The 14094-nt window shown below is 38.9% G+C and overlaps 1 protein-coding gene across 1 annotated transcript; it reads right to left on the reverse strand.

Annotated features, from left to right (window-relative positions):
- Positions 1-4639: 4639 nt before the first annotated feature.
- Positions 4640-6034, reverse strand: LOC127744907 (uncharacterized). The gene has a single exon (XM_052257755.1). The coding sequence runs from the start codon at positions 6032-6034 to the stop codon at positions 4640-4642; it is 1395 nt and encodes a 464-aa protein (XP_052113715.1).
- Positions 6035-14094: the final 8060 nt, after the last annotated feature.

Raw genomic sequence — 14094 nt, forward strand, 5'->3', positions numbered from 1 at the left:
CAACCCCCCCAATGATCTAGTCTGACGGTGCCCGACCCGACGCAGTTAGTGCCCGCTTCTAAGGATGGAACTTGTGTTGTTCAACGTTCTATGATTGTGGTTGCCAATATCGCCGGGATCTCCATTACGGGCTGAAGGAGTTGTTGCATGAATCTGAAGACTGCAGCGTTCGTACATCATCGATCTGCATATACCGGTAGTCAGCATGGAATCTCCATTTCCGCCACCCATCGCCGACCGCCGCTGTTGATGCCCCTGGTAGTGGATCCGCCGTGAGGACGTTCCTTTTTCGATCGTGTTTACCTCGCCGTTAATCCTCTGCCTCGCACTCGATTGCGCAGCTCTGGATCCGTCAACGATCCCTCTGTATACTCGTCTCCCTGAATCGAGTTTGTGGTTGCTGATCTCTGAGGTTGGCTGGAGCACCGCGGTGGATCTCTGCTGCATCCCCACTTCAGCTTGTTGGTTGTCCTGAGTCTTCGTTTCCTCCCTCTCAGGTAACCCATTATCTAATTGGTACCCTTGATGGTTAGTAGGACTTGAGACACCTTTTAATTGTTTATGAATCTGCTGATTGTGCTGATGAGTTGCGAATCCAGCTTCTATTCTGATTGTGTTCCTGATTTGAATAGGAGGATCAAATATCCACTGCCTCCTGATTTCATTCCCTGCTGCCATTGCTGCCAGTTGGTGAGCTACATTATTGCCTTCCCTTGGAGTCCAGGTAGCTCCCACGTCCGGAGCCTCGTCCAGCAGCTGGAAAATGTCTCTAATGATAGCATCCGCTTCTGCTATCGGCATTCTAGCCTTGATGGCTTGAACCAAAGGTAAACAGTCAGTTTCAATTAAGCAGTTGTCCATTTGTAAATTCCTAATTAGAATAAGTGCCTCTCTATATGCTTGAGCCTCTGCTGCTATTGCTGAATTTGTGATGAACCTTGATGTTGTTCCAGTAATGATCTTTCCCTGCCAATCTCTGACGACGACTGCTGCAGCTGCGATGCTAGATTCTCTATGGAAAGCCGCGTCAGTATTCGCCTTCAGCCTGTTTTGTGGCGGGGGCCTCCAGGTAATCCTCTTCCTTTCACCACTCCTATCTGCTCTTGATGTGTTGTCTGTGCTGCGACTCCTTGTTGTATTGTGATAATCAGTTGCTAGTTGCTCTGCGTTGATAATTGCCTGTTTTGGATTGATTCTTATTTGCTGGTAAATGTGCTGATTCCTTGCCTTCCATATGCACCAACAAACACTTCCCAGTTTACACAAAATTCTATCCTGTTCCTTCCCTGTCCTGCTCTTTATCTTCCGAACTGTATCCATCATCCATTCCTCGAAAGATGAAACATTATTGGCTGTAGGCGCAATTTGAAGGCTAGAACCGAACCAAACTGCCCTGGTCCACGGACACAATAGTAATGCATGTTCAACTGTTTCGTTCTCAGCCTGACATATGCTGCATGATGGTTTAACTGCACATCTACGCTTATACAAATTAACGTTCACTGGCAATATATTATGAGCTGCTTTCCAAAAGAACATCTTGACCTTTTGTGGCACTGGTAATCTCCAAATAGTTTCCCACACCTCCCTAAAATTCTGACTTGTTGAGGCTTTTCTCTGTTTTATCTCCTCCTTTGTATCTTTCTCCACCTTCGCAGAATAATATCCAGATTTCACTGAATATTGACCATCCAATCTATCCGGCCATACAAAATGATCTTTCTTATTAATCAAACTTATGGGTGTTCTTTTAATTAAATCAGCTATGTTCTCTGAAAATAACTCCTGAATTCTGTTCGCGTCCCAACCCTCACCCTCTTTTATCAACTCGCAGACCCTTCTGGGTTGCCCTTCGCCATGCCTCCCCAGCTTGTCCATTCCCATCACCCAATTGTCTTTCCAAATGTCAATCTCTGTTCCACTCCCTACGCTCCATCTACCTTTCCTTCTAAGGAAGTCTCTCCCTTCCAACAAGCTCTTCCATATCCATGACGCATTCCTTCCTTCTTCGGCGTCCCACAGGCTACAATTTGGATAATAAATGGCCTTTAGTGTCTTAGCCCAGATTGCGTCCTCCTCCTTTAGTAATCTCCATGCTTGTTTTGCCAAGTGCGCAATGTTTTGGCATTCTACATCCTTAAATCCCAATCCTCCATTTAATTTGCACTTTGTCAAATTTGACCACCCTTTCCAATGAATGGACCTTTCCTTTCCATTATTTGTCCACCAGAACCTCGCTATTGCTGCTTCAATGCTTTTACAAAAAGATTTGGGAAATTTGATGACATTCATAACGTAGGTTGGAATCGCTTGTATTACCGCCTTTATCAAAACCTCCTTTTCTGCTTGATTTAATAGTTTCTCTTTCCATCCTTGCATCTTATCTAGTATCCTCTCCTTTATCCATTCTAAGGCCTTATTTTTTGACTTGCCCCATCTCGCTGGTAACCCTAGGTATCTCCCGGGATCCTCCCACGATGCCATTCCGGTGATCTCCTCTATATTAACCCTCCTTTGAATAGATACTTGATTACCAAATATCAACCTAGACTTCTCAGTGTTGATTCTCTGGCCTGATGCTTCGGTATATTTATTTAGAATCTGAATGAGTTGATAAATCTCTTCTTCCTGCGCACCTGCAAAAATTATACAGTCATCAGCAAATAACAAGTGAGTAATAACCGGTGCAGATGGTGCAAGTTTAATTCCAGAAATAAGGTTGTCACTCATCGCCTTTTCCATGAGAACGTGAAGCTTTCGGCTGCCAGGATAAATAAGTAAGGTGATAGAGGATCTCCCTGCCTTAGACCTCTCTGTGGGTATATCTTGGTTGACAAGTTTCCATTTATTTTAAATCTGTAAGTAGCACTTTTCACGCAGCTCATCACCAACCTCACCCACTCACTACTGAAACCGAACTCTTTCATAACCCTTTGCAAGAAGCTCCATTCCAGTCTATCGTAGGCCTTATTCATATCCAATTTTATGGCTAGATCTTGACTTCCCAAGTTTCCTTTCCTATTTAGCTTATGAAAAGCTTCCTGCACAATAACTATATTATCTTGTATGAGTCTTCCTTTAACAAACGCGCTCTGGACTGGGGAAATGATGAGATCAAGTACTTTACTTAATCTCCCCACCAAGACTCTTGTTACGATCTTATATACAAAGTTACAGCAACTAATAGGTCTGAGTTGGTTGAGGCTTTCCGGCCGACTTACTTTGGGAATTAAAACAACCGTTGTTTCCCCTAGGTCCTCCGGTATAACGCCGTCTTCAAAAATTTGTTTCACTAGCGCACAAATATCTTTGCTCAGAATATCCCAGTGTTGTTGAAAAAATAACCCGTTTAAACCATCTGGCCCTGGAGCCTTTAACCCCCCCATACTAAACGCTGCCTCCTTTATTTCCTCCTCATTAATGTTAGCCATGAGCTCCTCATTCATCTCCCTAGTGACTCTCCTTGGAATGTCTTTTACACACTCTTCCATGTTTCTCTCCCCTTCCGAAGCAAACAATTCGGTATAATGCCTTTCTACTAGCCTCATTATGTTTGCTTCCCCTTGTATCCACCGACCCGTTCCATCTTTCACTATATCTATTCTGTTCCTGATTCTTCTTTGGATGGTCGATGCATGAAAAAAAAGCTGTATTCTTGTCGCCCCACTTTAGCCATTTCAGCCTTGATCTGAGACCCCAATATTTTTCCTCTTGTTTCCAAAGTTCTGATATTTTGGTCTTCAATTCTTTCTCTCTTCCTTGGTCTCTATCCATCAAATCAGCTTCTTGGATCTTATGTAACTCTGTTTTCATTCTTTCTATTTCTTTGTCTGCTCTCCTGAATTTTCTTCTACTCCATTCGATTAGCTCCCTTTCGCATCTGTTTCTTTTCCTTATGAATTGATTCCAGCAATTCCTGTTTCCCTCATCCTGTTGCCAACTATTCCTGATCACTTCTTTGCATTCCTCGTGATCTGCCCAAAAAGCCTCAAACTTGAACTCTTTTTTTATCCGTCCTCGCAGCTGAGTTTCTAAAATAAGTGCACAATGGTCCGAACTTATTCCCTAGTAAAAAAATTATTTCTAGGATTACTAAACCAAGTGTATCTACTTCCTTTAAGGTCAACATCCATTAAACCATTATCATCAACAAATTTTCTAAAAGTTTCTAAACAGTTTTTTGGTTGAGGATGGACACCTACCTTCTCATCTTGACTTAAAATATCATTGAAGTCACCCATGTAAGCTTGGGGTTCCTCCTTGTTCATGTTACTTACCGTTAGCTCTTGCCATAGCTTCCTCCGCTTCTGAAAAACTGGATTCCCGTACACAAAAATACCCTGCCATTTCAAATCATTATTGATGTTAATATTGGCTTTAATATAGTTGTCACACCACTCGTAAATATTCATACTAATATTAGATATCCAAAGCAAACATAGACCTCTGGACAGTCCCCGGGGTTCTACACAAAACATATTGTCAAAATACAACTTCCTTCTTATCCTATTCATTTTTTCTTTACTTGCCCTAGTTTCCATTAAAAACACTATTAGCGGCTTAACTTTTTTACATAGGTTATATAATTCAGAGATTGTCGGGGCAGCTGCTATTCCCCGACAATTCCAGCTAATTATACTCATGGCTGAGGTTGGGGCATGTTAAGGCCCGCCTCCTCAGCCATTTGACCTCCCTTAAAGAGTTTAGAATCCTGCATTGCTAATTGATGCTCTCCTACGTTCAGAACAGCTCTGTTGTTCTTCAATTTCTTGATTTCCTTGTCATCATGCTCCTCTTTCCATTCCTTTTGTGTTAGTAGTGGCACCTGTATGATCTCCCGCTTCCGCTTTAAATTCAGCTTCTTTTCCAGCTTTTTGGCTAGTTGAGTTTCCCAATCTGCATGTGCCTCCTTTCTTACCTCTTGATCTTCATCACTTGCGAGCTCCACATAGTAAAAACTCTCGCCCCCGAACCTATACTGACCCCCCACTTCATTGTTTTCCTTCTGCATTTCTTCAATTGGCTTCTTTAGTATGTCTCCCTCCATTTCACACTTTGACAATGTTTGTATTTTCTTCCCCTGTACTCTGCCATCCTGCGTTTGTATATCTTTGTTTTTTGCCAGCATAAGCCTTTTTAATTCTTGGCCTATGGTCTCTTTTCCTCCTTCCATTTCCAGGCCCAATGTCCACTCAGCAGTTCTATAGCTATTCACCTCCCCCTCCTCAATTGTATAATATTGTTTTAGCCCACTTCCCATCCCCATCCTTGCTTGAACAGGATTTACCCCTTCTTTGGCCCCAATCTCCTTTGTTGGGCCCATCTCCCTTGACCCTTGTATCTCTATAATTTGTTTTCCTTTTTGGGCCTTATTTTTATTAGCCCATTCATTTTTTCTTTCCCTTATCTCCTCAATGAGATTCTTCACTTTGTATGCAACTCCTAACTCTGGCCCCGTATCCCTAATTCCCTGAAAATCAGGGATTTTTGGTACTCTCTCTACCTGCTCTTCTGGTTCAGCCATCTCTTCCTCTCTCCCTGTTTGGTTTTCCCAGACACTTTCCTCCCTGATTTTTCGCTGATGTGCCTGCTCATCCCTTATCCTGCTCTCTTCTGAGTTTTTCTTCTCTTCACTCTCCCTGTCCATGTTTCGTTGCTCACGCGCCCCCTCCTCACCATCCTCACTCCATCCTTGTTGTTTTGATTTGCCTCCTCCCACGGTTGAAACTGGTCTGCCTTGACCCACTCCCAGACTTGGTGAATACTTTCTTTTGGTGGTATCCCAGCATGCCATGGCTGTTGGGTACTTGCATGTCTTCTTCTCATGTCCTAGTATTCCACAATTGAAGCAGTAACTGTCCGACAACCTCTCGTACCTGAAGAAGACCCAAAGCGGTGGTAACTCCTCTCTGTCTAACCAGAACCCTGTAGGTAGGGCCTTGGTGATGTCGATGCTAACTCTGATCCTTAGATATGGTCTCCTCAGCACTCCATCCATCTTTGGTTCCTCAACCTCAGCCAACACTCCCAGCATTTATCCAATGAGTCTACCTGTCTCTTTATCCATGAAATCGTGTGGGATACCATGTATCTGGATTCAAAACTCCATAAAGTCATGATCTACTTCGTACACTGATTCTCCCTCCCTCCATAATCTAAGGTTGACCATATTTCCTCTGACATTCCATGGCCCATTCTGCATGATCTGCAGCCCTCTCCTTCTATCTTTGAAGCTGAACAACATTTTCTTCGAACCTATATCAGTGACTGCTACACCTTGTGGATTTCCCCACATTCCCAGAAGAGCGTTTTTGCATGTTTTAAAGCTTATTTCCTTGTCACTTATTATCTTACCCACCATATTTAAGCACTCTTTCTTATATCCCAGCTCTCCAGGCTTGTTCAGCTTGATTACTTTTCCTTCAATGTTGCTCATAATGTGTTCTGCTCAATATATTTGTTGTATTTTGCAGTTTTTTTGAGATTTGAGAAAAGACAGGATAAGAAAATATTTGTAGATTTTTGGTGCTGGATGTAAAGACTCCCTATTGGAGAAGAACCTGTAGTTCTTGGATGACTCTCCTATTGAGAGAAGAAGAGCTCCCTTAGCAGAGCGAGAGTTCCAATTAAATTTTCATCTCTTACTTCTATTTCAGTGGTGAAAACGAAAATCCTTGAACACAACATTACTAAAACCATCCACCTGGGCCTTGCAATGAACCCAAGAGGTGTAAATACCAAGTTGTTTCCTTACCTTCACTGCATAAAAGGGAAACGCCTTCCTCCCTCTTTGGAACGAACAAAACAACAACAAATAAAGGATACCAAAGAGGTCTTTCAACCATGTAACGTCCAAATAATGGGTATTTGTAGTGACCCAATTTGAAGGGCCCGCAGTCTCGTCAACACTCTCACAACCATTACTTAATCATGATTTTAATTCCTCCTTAGATTAAAGTAACACATTAGAGATCATTTATTAATTTTCTTACTTCCTACTTAAATAGGACATGTTAAATCACTCTTCTACCTCTGCCCATGACAACAATAAAGACGTCTCACGGCCCACAAATTCAGCCCAACAGAATACACAAATTCAATTATAATTTTAGTCTTTATCTTATCTTATAGTTATCTATATCTTTATCTATATCTTATGTTTATCTTATCTTTTATCTTTTATAGACTAATGCTCTATATATACTTAGTTTTACCTTTATAGTGAACAATTCAATCAAGCAACAATCAATAAAATTTATTCATCTTTTCTTTTCTTTCATTATTATTCTTTCACAATTTTATCTTTGTATACTCTCTCCATTTTATTATGGTATCAGAGCTCCTCTTGAGCTCTGCTGACATCCATGGATCAAGGAGAAATGGCACAACAGCAACTTCATCCGGAGCCTCTTTTGGACCTTTCGTCAACCCAACACTTTTCTTTCATGGCACTTCCTTTCAATGAAGAAGCTCGTCCTTCAAACCAACTTGAGCCAAGTCCAACTATTCATTATCTTTGTTCTTTCAATACTTTTTCTATTGTTAACAATTCTTCAAATCGAGATTCATTCTTGAATACTTGGATCATTGATTCTGGTGCCACAGATCACATTGCATCAAATTTGTCTTGGTTTATTTCTTACACACAAATTTCTCCTATTATTGTTCATTTACCAAATGGTTCTCAAGCTACTGTTTCTTATAAAGGCATCGTTCAATTTTTACCATCCTTGGTTCTTCATGATGTTCTTTATTTACCTCATTTCAACTTTAATATTATCTCTGTTTCAAAAATTACTTCAGTACTCACATGTAAACTCACTTTTTCATCTTCTTCTTGCACTTTACAGAGCAACAATTTGGGGACGATTGATTTGGCCAGAATGAGAGAGGGATTATATGTCTTTGAACCCAATTTCGGTAAAAATTCATTCACTATACACTCCATAAATTCCTTCAAATCTCCACCCATTACACCTTCCAATATATGGCATTTTCGTTTAGGACACCCTTCTGGGCAAAGACTTAATCATTTACATAAACAATTTCCTTTTATCTCTATGCATCATGATGAGGCTTGTGACATTTGTCATCTTTCTAAGCAAAAGAAATTTTCATTTTCTCAAAGTTTTAACAAAGCCAATGCAAGTTTTGATTTATTACATTTTGATATTTGGGGTCCGTTTCGACAAAGCTCTATTCATAATCATAAATATTTTTTTACTATTGTTGATTATTTTAGCCGTTTTACATGGGTTACTTTATTAAAATCAAAAGGAGAAGTGCAAAATCAAATAAAAAATTTTATTACTTTAATTGAAACACAATTCAACTCCAAAGTCAAAACTATTCGTTCCGATAATGGACCAGAATTTATTTTACCTGATTTTTATGCTTCAAAGGGCATTATTCATCAACGTAGTTGTGTTGAAACTCCTCAACAAAATGGAAGGGTAGAATGCAAGCATCAACATATTTTGAATATAGCTCGTGCTCTTATGTTTCAATCTAATTTACCATCATCTTTTTGGTCTTATGCTGTTAGACATGCTGTTTATCTACTTAACAGACTTCCATCATCCGCAATTAGTTTTAAAACACCATTTGAGATTATATTCAATCATCCACCAAATTATCATGACCTTAAAATTTTTGGATGCTTATGTTTTGTTTCTACCCTAATGGCAAATAGATCAAAATTTGATCCAAGAGCCAAAAAGGTTCTATTTATTGGCTTTCAAAGTGGTTTTAAAGGATATATTGTTTATGTTTTAGAAGATAAAAGAATTAAGATTTCTAGAAACGTGATTTTTTATGAAATGATCTTACCCTTAGTCACAAAAAATGCCCAATTCCATACACTCGGCCCAACATTGACAAACACACCTTCTCAAAAACAAGATTCAGTTAGTCTTCTAGTTGAACCCTCACCTATACCCATTGACCCAACTCCACCTAGTTCTTTATTTTCTCCAACAACCTCTCCCTCTTCCTCACTATCGTTACCTAGCCAAGTTAAACCCATGACCACCAAATCACTTTCAACACAGACACCCACCTCTCCTTCCGTACTAGACACCAGTCCACCATCACATTCTCATCCCCCGTCACCTTCTTCACCACCTGAGCAACCCCATCCTCGTCATTCCGACCGACCTCACCGACCTCCAGCATACCTCTCTGATTACTTGTGTAATTCCTCTCTCATCTCTACAAATTAATCTCCCTCAAAGTGCAAGTATCCTTTATCTTCAGTCATGTCTTTTTCTTCTCTTTCATCTTCACATAAAAGGTTTCTTTTATCTCTACATTATGACGTTGAGCCAAAGTCTTTTAAGGATGCCAATCAACACTCTAATTGGCGTAGTGCTATGAAAGATGAGTTGGATGCTCTTGAGCTAAACAAAACTTGGCGTCTTGTTGATTGCCCTGCAGGGGTTAAGCCGGTTGGCTGTAAATGGGTCTATCGCATCAAACGCAAGCCTGATGGTTCAGTTGATCGATATAAAGCACACCTTGTGGCTAAAGGGTTCACTCAAACTGAAGGTGTTAATTTTTTAGAAACTTTCTCCCCTGTTGTCAAGCCTGCCACCATCAGATTAGTTTTGGCATTGGCCTCTATGAAGCGTTGGCCCATATATCAGTTGGATGTCAATAACGCTTTCTTACATGGGGATCTTTTTGAGGATGTTTATATGACTCTGCCACCCGGATTTACATCTCCTCAACAGAATCAATGCTGTAAGCTACTAAAGTCACTGTATGGTTTATGACAATCTAGTCGTATGTGGTATGACAAACTTTCTCATCTTTTGCTATCTCATGGATATCAGCAGACCTCATCTGATTATATCCTATTTGTTAAATTCATTGGTGATCAAATTTCTATCCTTCTAGTCTATGTTGACGACATTGTTCTCACTGGTAATTCCATTTCTGAACTTGCTACCATTAAGTCTATTTTGCACCAACACTTCCGAATTAAAGACTTGGGCCCATTAAAATATTTTTTGGGTATCGAAGTTGCTCAATCAAAGAAGGGAATTTGCTTATCTCAAAGAAAATATTGTCTTGATCTTTTAGAGGATTCTGGTTTATTAGGTGCTAAACCTGCTTCTGTTCCAATGGATAATACCACAAGACTATATCAAGACAAAAGTCCCCTGCTATCCGACCCTTTTATATATAGCCGTTTGGTTGGCCGTCTTATCTATCTCACCACTACTCGACCGGACATCATGTATGCAACTCAACAATTAAGTCAATTCATGGCATCTCCTACTGAATCTCATCTTCAAGCTGCCAAGCATGTGTTACGATATCTGAAAACTAGTCCCGGCAAAGGACTTTTCTTTCCAAGGGAATCAGAAATTCAGCTTCTTGGCTTCAGTGACTCTGATTGGGCTGGATGTCCTGACACTCGACGATCTTTAACAGGTTATTGTTTCTTCTTAGGCAATTCTTTAGTCTCTTGGAAGACCAAGAAACAAATCACCGTTGCCCGCTCATCCACGGAAGCAGAATATCGTGCACTTGCCAACACAACTTGTGAACTTCAATGGATACTAAATGTGTTACAATTTTTACGCATCTCTCCTATTCACCCACCAGTTTTATATTGTGATAATCAGAGTGCTCTTCATATTGATGCTAACCCGGTTTTTCATGAACGAACCAAACATTTAGAGGTTGATTGTCACTTGGTTCGACAAAAAGCTTAAGCTGGAGTGATGAAACTTCTCCCAATTCCTTCTTCTGGGCAACTAGCCGACATCTTCACCAAACCTTTGTCTCCTCAACCCTTCCATCTTAATCTGAATAAGCTTAGTATTCTTGACATCTTTCATCCTCCAGCTTGCGAGGGCGTATTAAATCACTCTTCTATCTCAGCCCATGACAGCAATAAAGACGTCTCACGGCCCACAAATTCAGCCCAACAGAATACACAAATTCAATTATAATTTTAGTCTTTATCTTATCTTATAGTTATTTGTATCTTTATCTCTATCTTATGTTTATCTTATCTTTTATCTTTTATAGACTAATGCTTTATATATACTTAGTTTTGCCTTCATAGTGAACAATTCAATCAAGCAACAATCAATAAAAATTCTTCATCTTTTCTTTTCTTTCATTATTATTCTTTCACAATTTTATCTTTGTATACTCTTTCCATTTTATTAGGACATGTATATCTGTCACACTCACCTGACTCCTGAAAAGGCATGGTCCCAAAGTAATGATGGTCATGCAAAAGAGAACCTTGGAGACCACGCCATCAAATCCAGCGGTCCACATTTAATCTACTATTCATTTTGAATTTTCACATGGAATAAGTTTTCTTCTTTCCTACTCATTCATGATATTCGAATTAGATTTCAACTAGCAGCTAAACAGACTATGCTTAGGGGTGGCAATATGTACCCTACCTGCGATAGGGTTGCCAACTCGATTTGCAGTAGGTAGGGTAGGGTGTGGGTAGGATTTTCGTGCGGGTCGGGTAGGGTACGGGTTGAGTCTCAACCCTACCTGACCAACCCGCACCTTATATATGTATATATATATATATATAAATATTTTTAAGTGGACGTTGAACCAAATACCTCTCATTAAATGTAAAAGATTCTTAGTCATTAAAAGAAGATCATTAATTGATAATTTAATAAACTTTTTTTATATAAAAGTCAATTCTATTTTAAATTATCATAAAGTTATATAATAATATTGCATCTTTTTTTGTAATCTGCGGGTAGGCTCGGGTACCCGCGGATTAAGAGCGGGTAGGGTTAGGGTTGAGATATTCTCAACCCGCAGGTAGGGTAGGGTTGAGTTTATATAAAAATCTCAACCTACGGATAGGGTTCTTTTTTTTTTAGCTTATTTTGTGCTTTTTTTGCTTTTTTTTCACTTATTTCTTACAAGATTTATAAAATCACAAGATCAAAGAAATATACCATTTAAGCACAAAAGAATGCAATATTTAAGCATTAATAATCAATTTCTTGTATGAAAAAGTATAGAAAAACATAACATGATGACATGTCATCAAGTTTATTCATTTATTTTTTCAACGGTATTTAATTTGAAGCAAAGATAAAAATTTATATTCAAAGCGTTTTTTATCTTCTTGAATAATTCTAATAAACAAAAAATATTTTTATTTTTAATTTTATATTCAATTTATTAAATTATTTTTTGTTTTATTATTTTTCAAAAATTATTAATTTATATTTTCATTATATTTTCTTACTGTATCACACACTATTATTTTCTCTTACTATTATTCTCTATATACATATCTGTCATTGTATGACCAATATTGTTGTATTATCTTGTTCTTTTTTTTTTTCAATTTCTTCTTCTCTTCCACCATCTTTTCACTCGATCATAATTAATTATCACCAAGTACCATTATCGTAACTTTTAATCTTGTCTATCACTTTGATCTATAATCATTCATTCTTTTAACTTTTATGAGTCGTTGAAATGTTAAAAGAATTCGTTTTTGTTCTTTTGAATATAGATACATAAAGACAATAAATTTTTCTTCATGTGCGTATTAAGTTGTCTTATTGTTCCATTAAGATAAAATTTAGGACATAAATAAAGCATTCAAAATTTTTACTCAAATGATCAAAATTTGATATCAGAAGTCCTTAAAAATAAAATCAAAAGACTATTATTTTTAATTAATATAATAAAAAATAGTACACTATTATAAATTTTCAACTAATAATTATAAATTTAAGTTGTAATTTAATATAGTATCTTAGAACATAAGACTATCATTGCTTTTCACATTTAACTACTATTATATAAGTTTTATATTTGCTTTATTGTGTAGATTAATTAAACTATACTTAAGTGGAGGAGTTAATTAAGAAGGATATAGCTGAAAAAAAAATTTTGGACCCCAAAACTCATATTTTTCCATTATATATTGTTATAGATAACTGTGCCAACCCTAAACCCTTCTGTTCCGAGGGTTGCCTGAAACGTGTAGCTCGGTCGTCCGGAGAGGTCCGAGGTGGGGGCTCGGTGACCCGAGCTGGGTATGCAGAACGGTTGGTGGTTGTACCTGCAATGACACTCCGATGCTTAAGTTAGCATGGGTCCAAACAGATATGTGTAGATTTGGAATGAATTCCATACCTGGGTGCTCCAGTGTATTTATAGTAGTTGGCAGTGATCTTCCCCGGATAAGATATTCTTATCTTATCTTATCTTTGGGAGTTTATCTCTATCTTTGTGGAACCGCCTTTTCCAGGCCTTTTCGGCCTTTAGGTTTGGGCTGTGTTCCTTTTGATGGGCCTTCCTTGTGACCGATTTTGTGCTCTTTGTCCGAGGTCCGACCTTTAGGTGTGTGCTTTAGGACAAGGTCGGACCTCTTGCGGATTTACCGAGTTGGAGGACCCCGGTCAGGGTATGAACAGTGCCCCTGCCCGAGTTTCGTCCTTTTTTAGGGAGGTCGTGCTCGGGCATAGTAGTCTTTTTTTGTTTTTCAAATTTCAAAATGGCCGTTCCTGCATTTATTGCATTTTACCATTTTTCCTCGATTTCCGTTCGGGCTCTGTGAAGGCTTTATTTATTTGCCCCTTTCCTCTTTTCTGCGTTTTGTTTTTCACCGCTTTCTTCTTTCTCTTTGCTCTGCTTTCCCGAATCTTTCTGTGTGTCTTTCCGGGGTTTCCTCTGTGCCGTCATTTCGTTCTCCTTGTTTCGGAGCTCTTCGTCTTCGTTTCTTCTTCCAGGTTTGTTCCCATGTTTCTCCTTTCTTGTAATCGTATGCTTCTGTTCTTTGTGTGGCTCTTGTTTGTTTCTTTTTCTTTATGCCTGGGTTGCCCCAAAAAGAGGCGCCGCCATTGCTGTTGTTTGTATATGGGGGGGCTCTTTTTTGTTCTCTGGTGTTTTTGTTCCGGGTTGCCCCATTTTCTTCGTGGGGTTTTTATTTCTTGCTTTGCTGAATGGGTTTTCGCTGTCTTCTTTATGTGATTTTTGCTTTGCTGTTGTATTCTTCTTTGTAGGTAAGAATTTTATGTCTCGAAAGGTTCTTCAAGCGATGTCGACTAAGATTCCATGTGGTCTTGATTGGGTAGA

This window comes from Arachis duranensis, chromosome 2 (assembly GCF_000817695.3).
Source record: "Arachis duranensis cultivar V14167 chromosome 2, aradu.V14167.gnm2.J7QH, whole genome shotgun sequence".
Classification (NCBI taxonomy): domain Eukaryota; kingdom Viridiplantae; phylum Streptophyta; class Magnoliopsida; order Fabales; family Fabaceae; genus Arachis; species Arachis duranensis.

What these genes read in the sequence shown, in the direction of transcription:
- LOC127744907 (XM_052257755.1), bottom strand. Translation starts at nt 6,034, where the DNA reads ATGCTGGGAGTGTTGGCTGAGGTTGAGGAACCAAAGATGGATGGAGTG.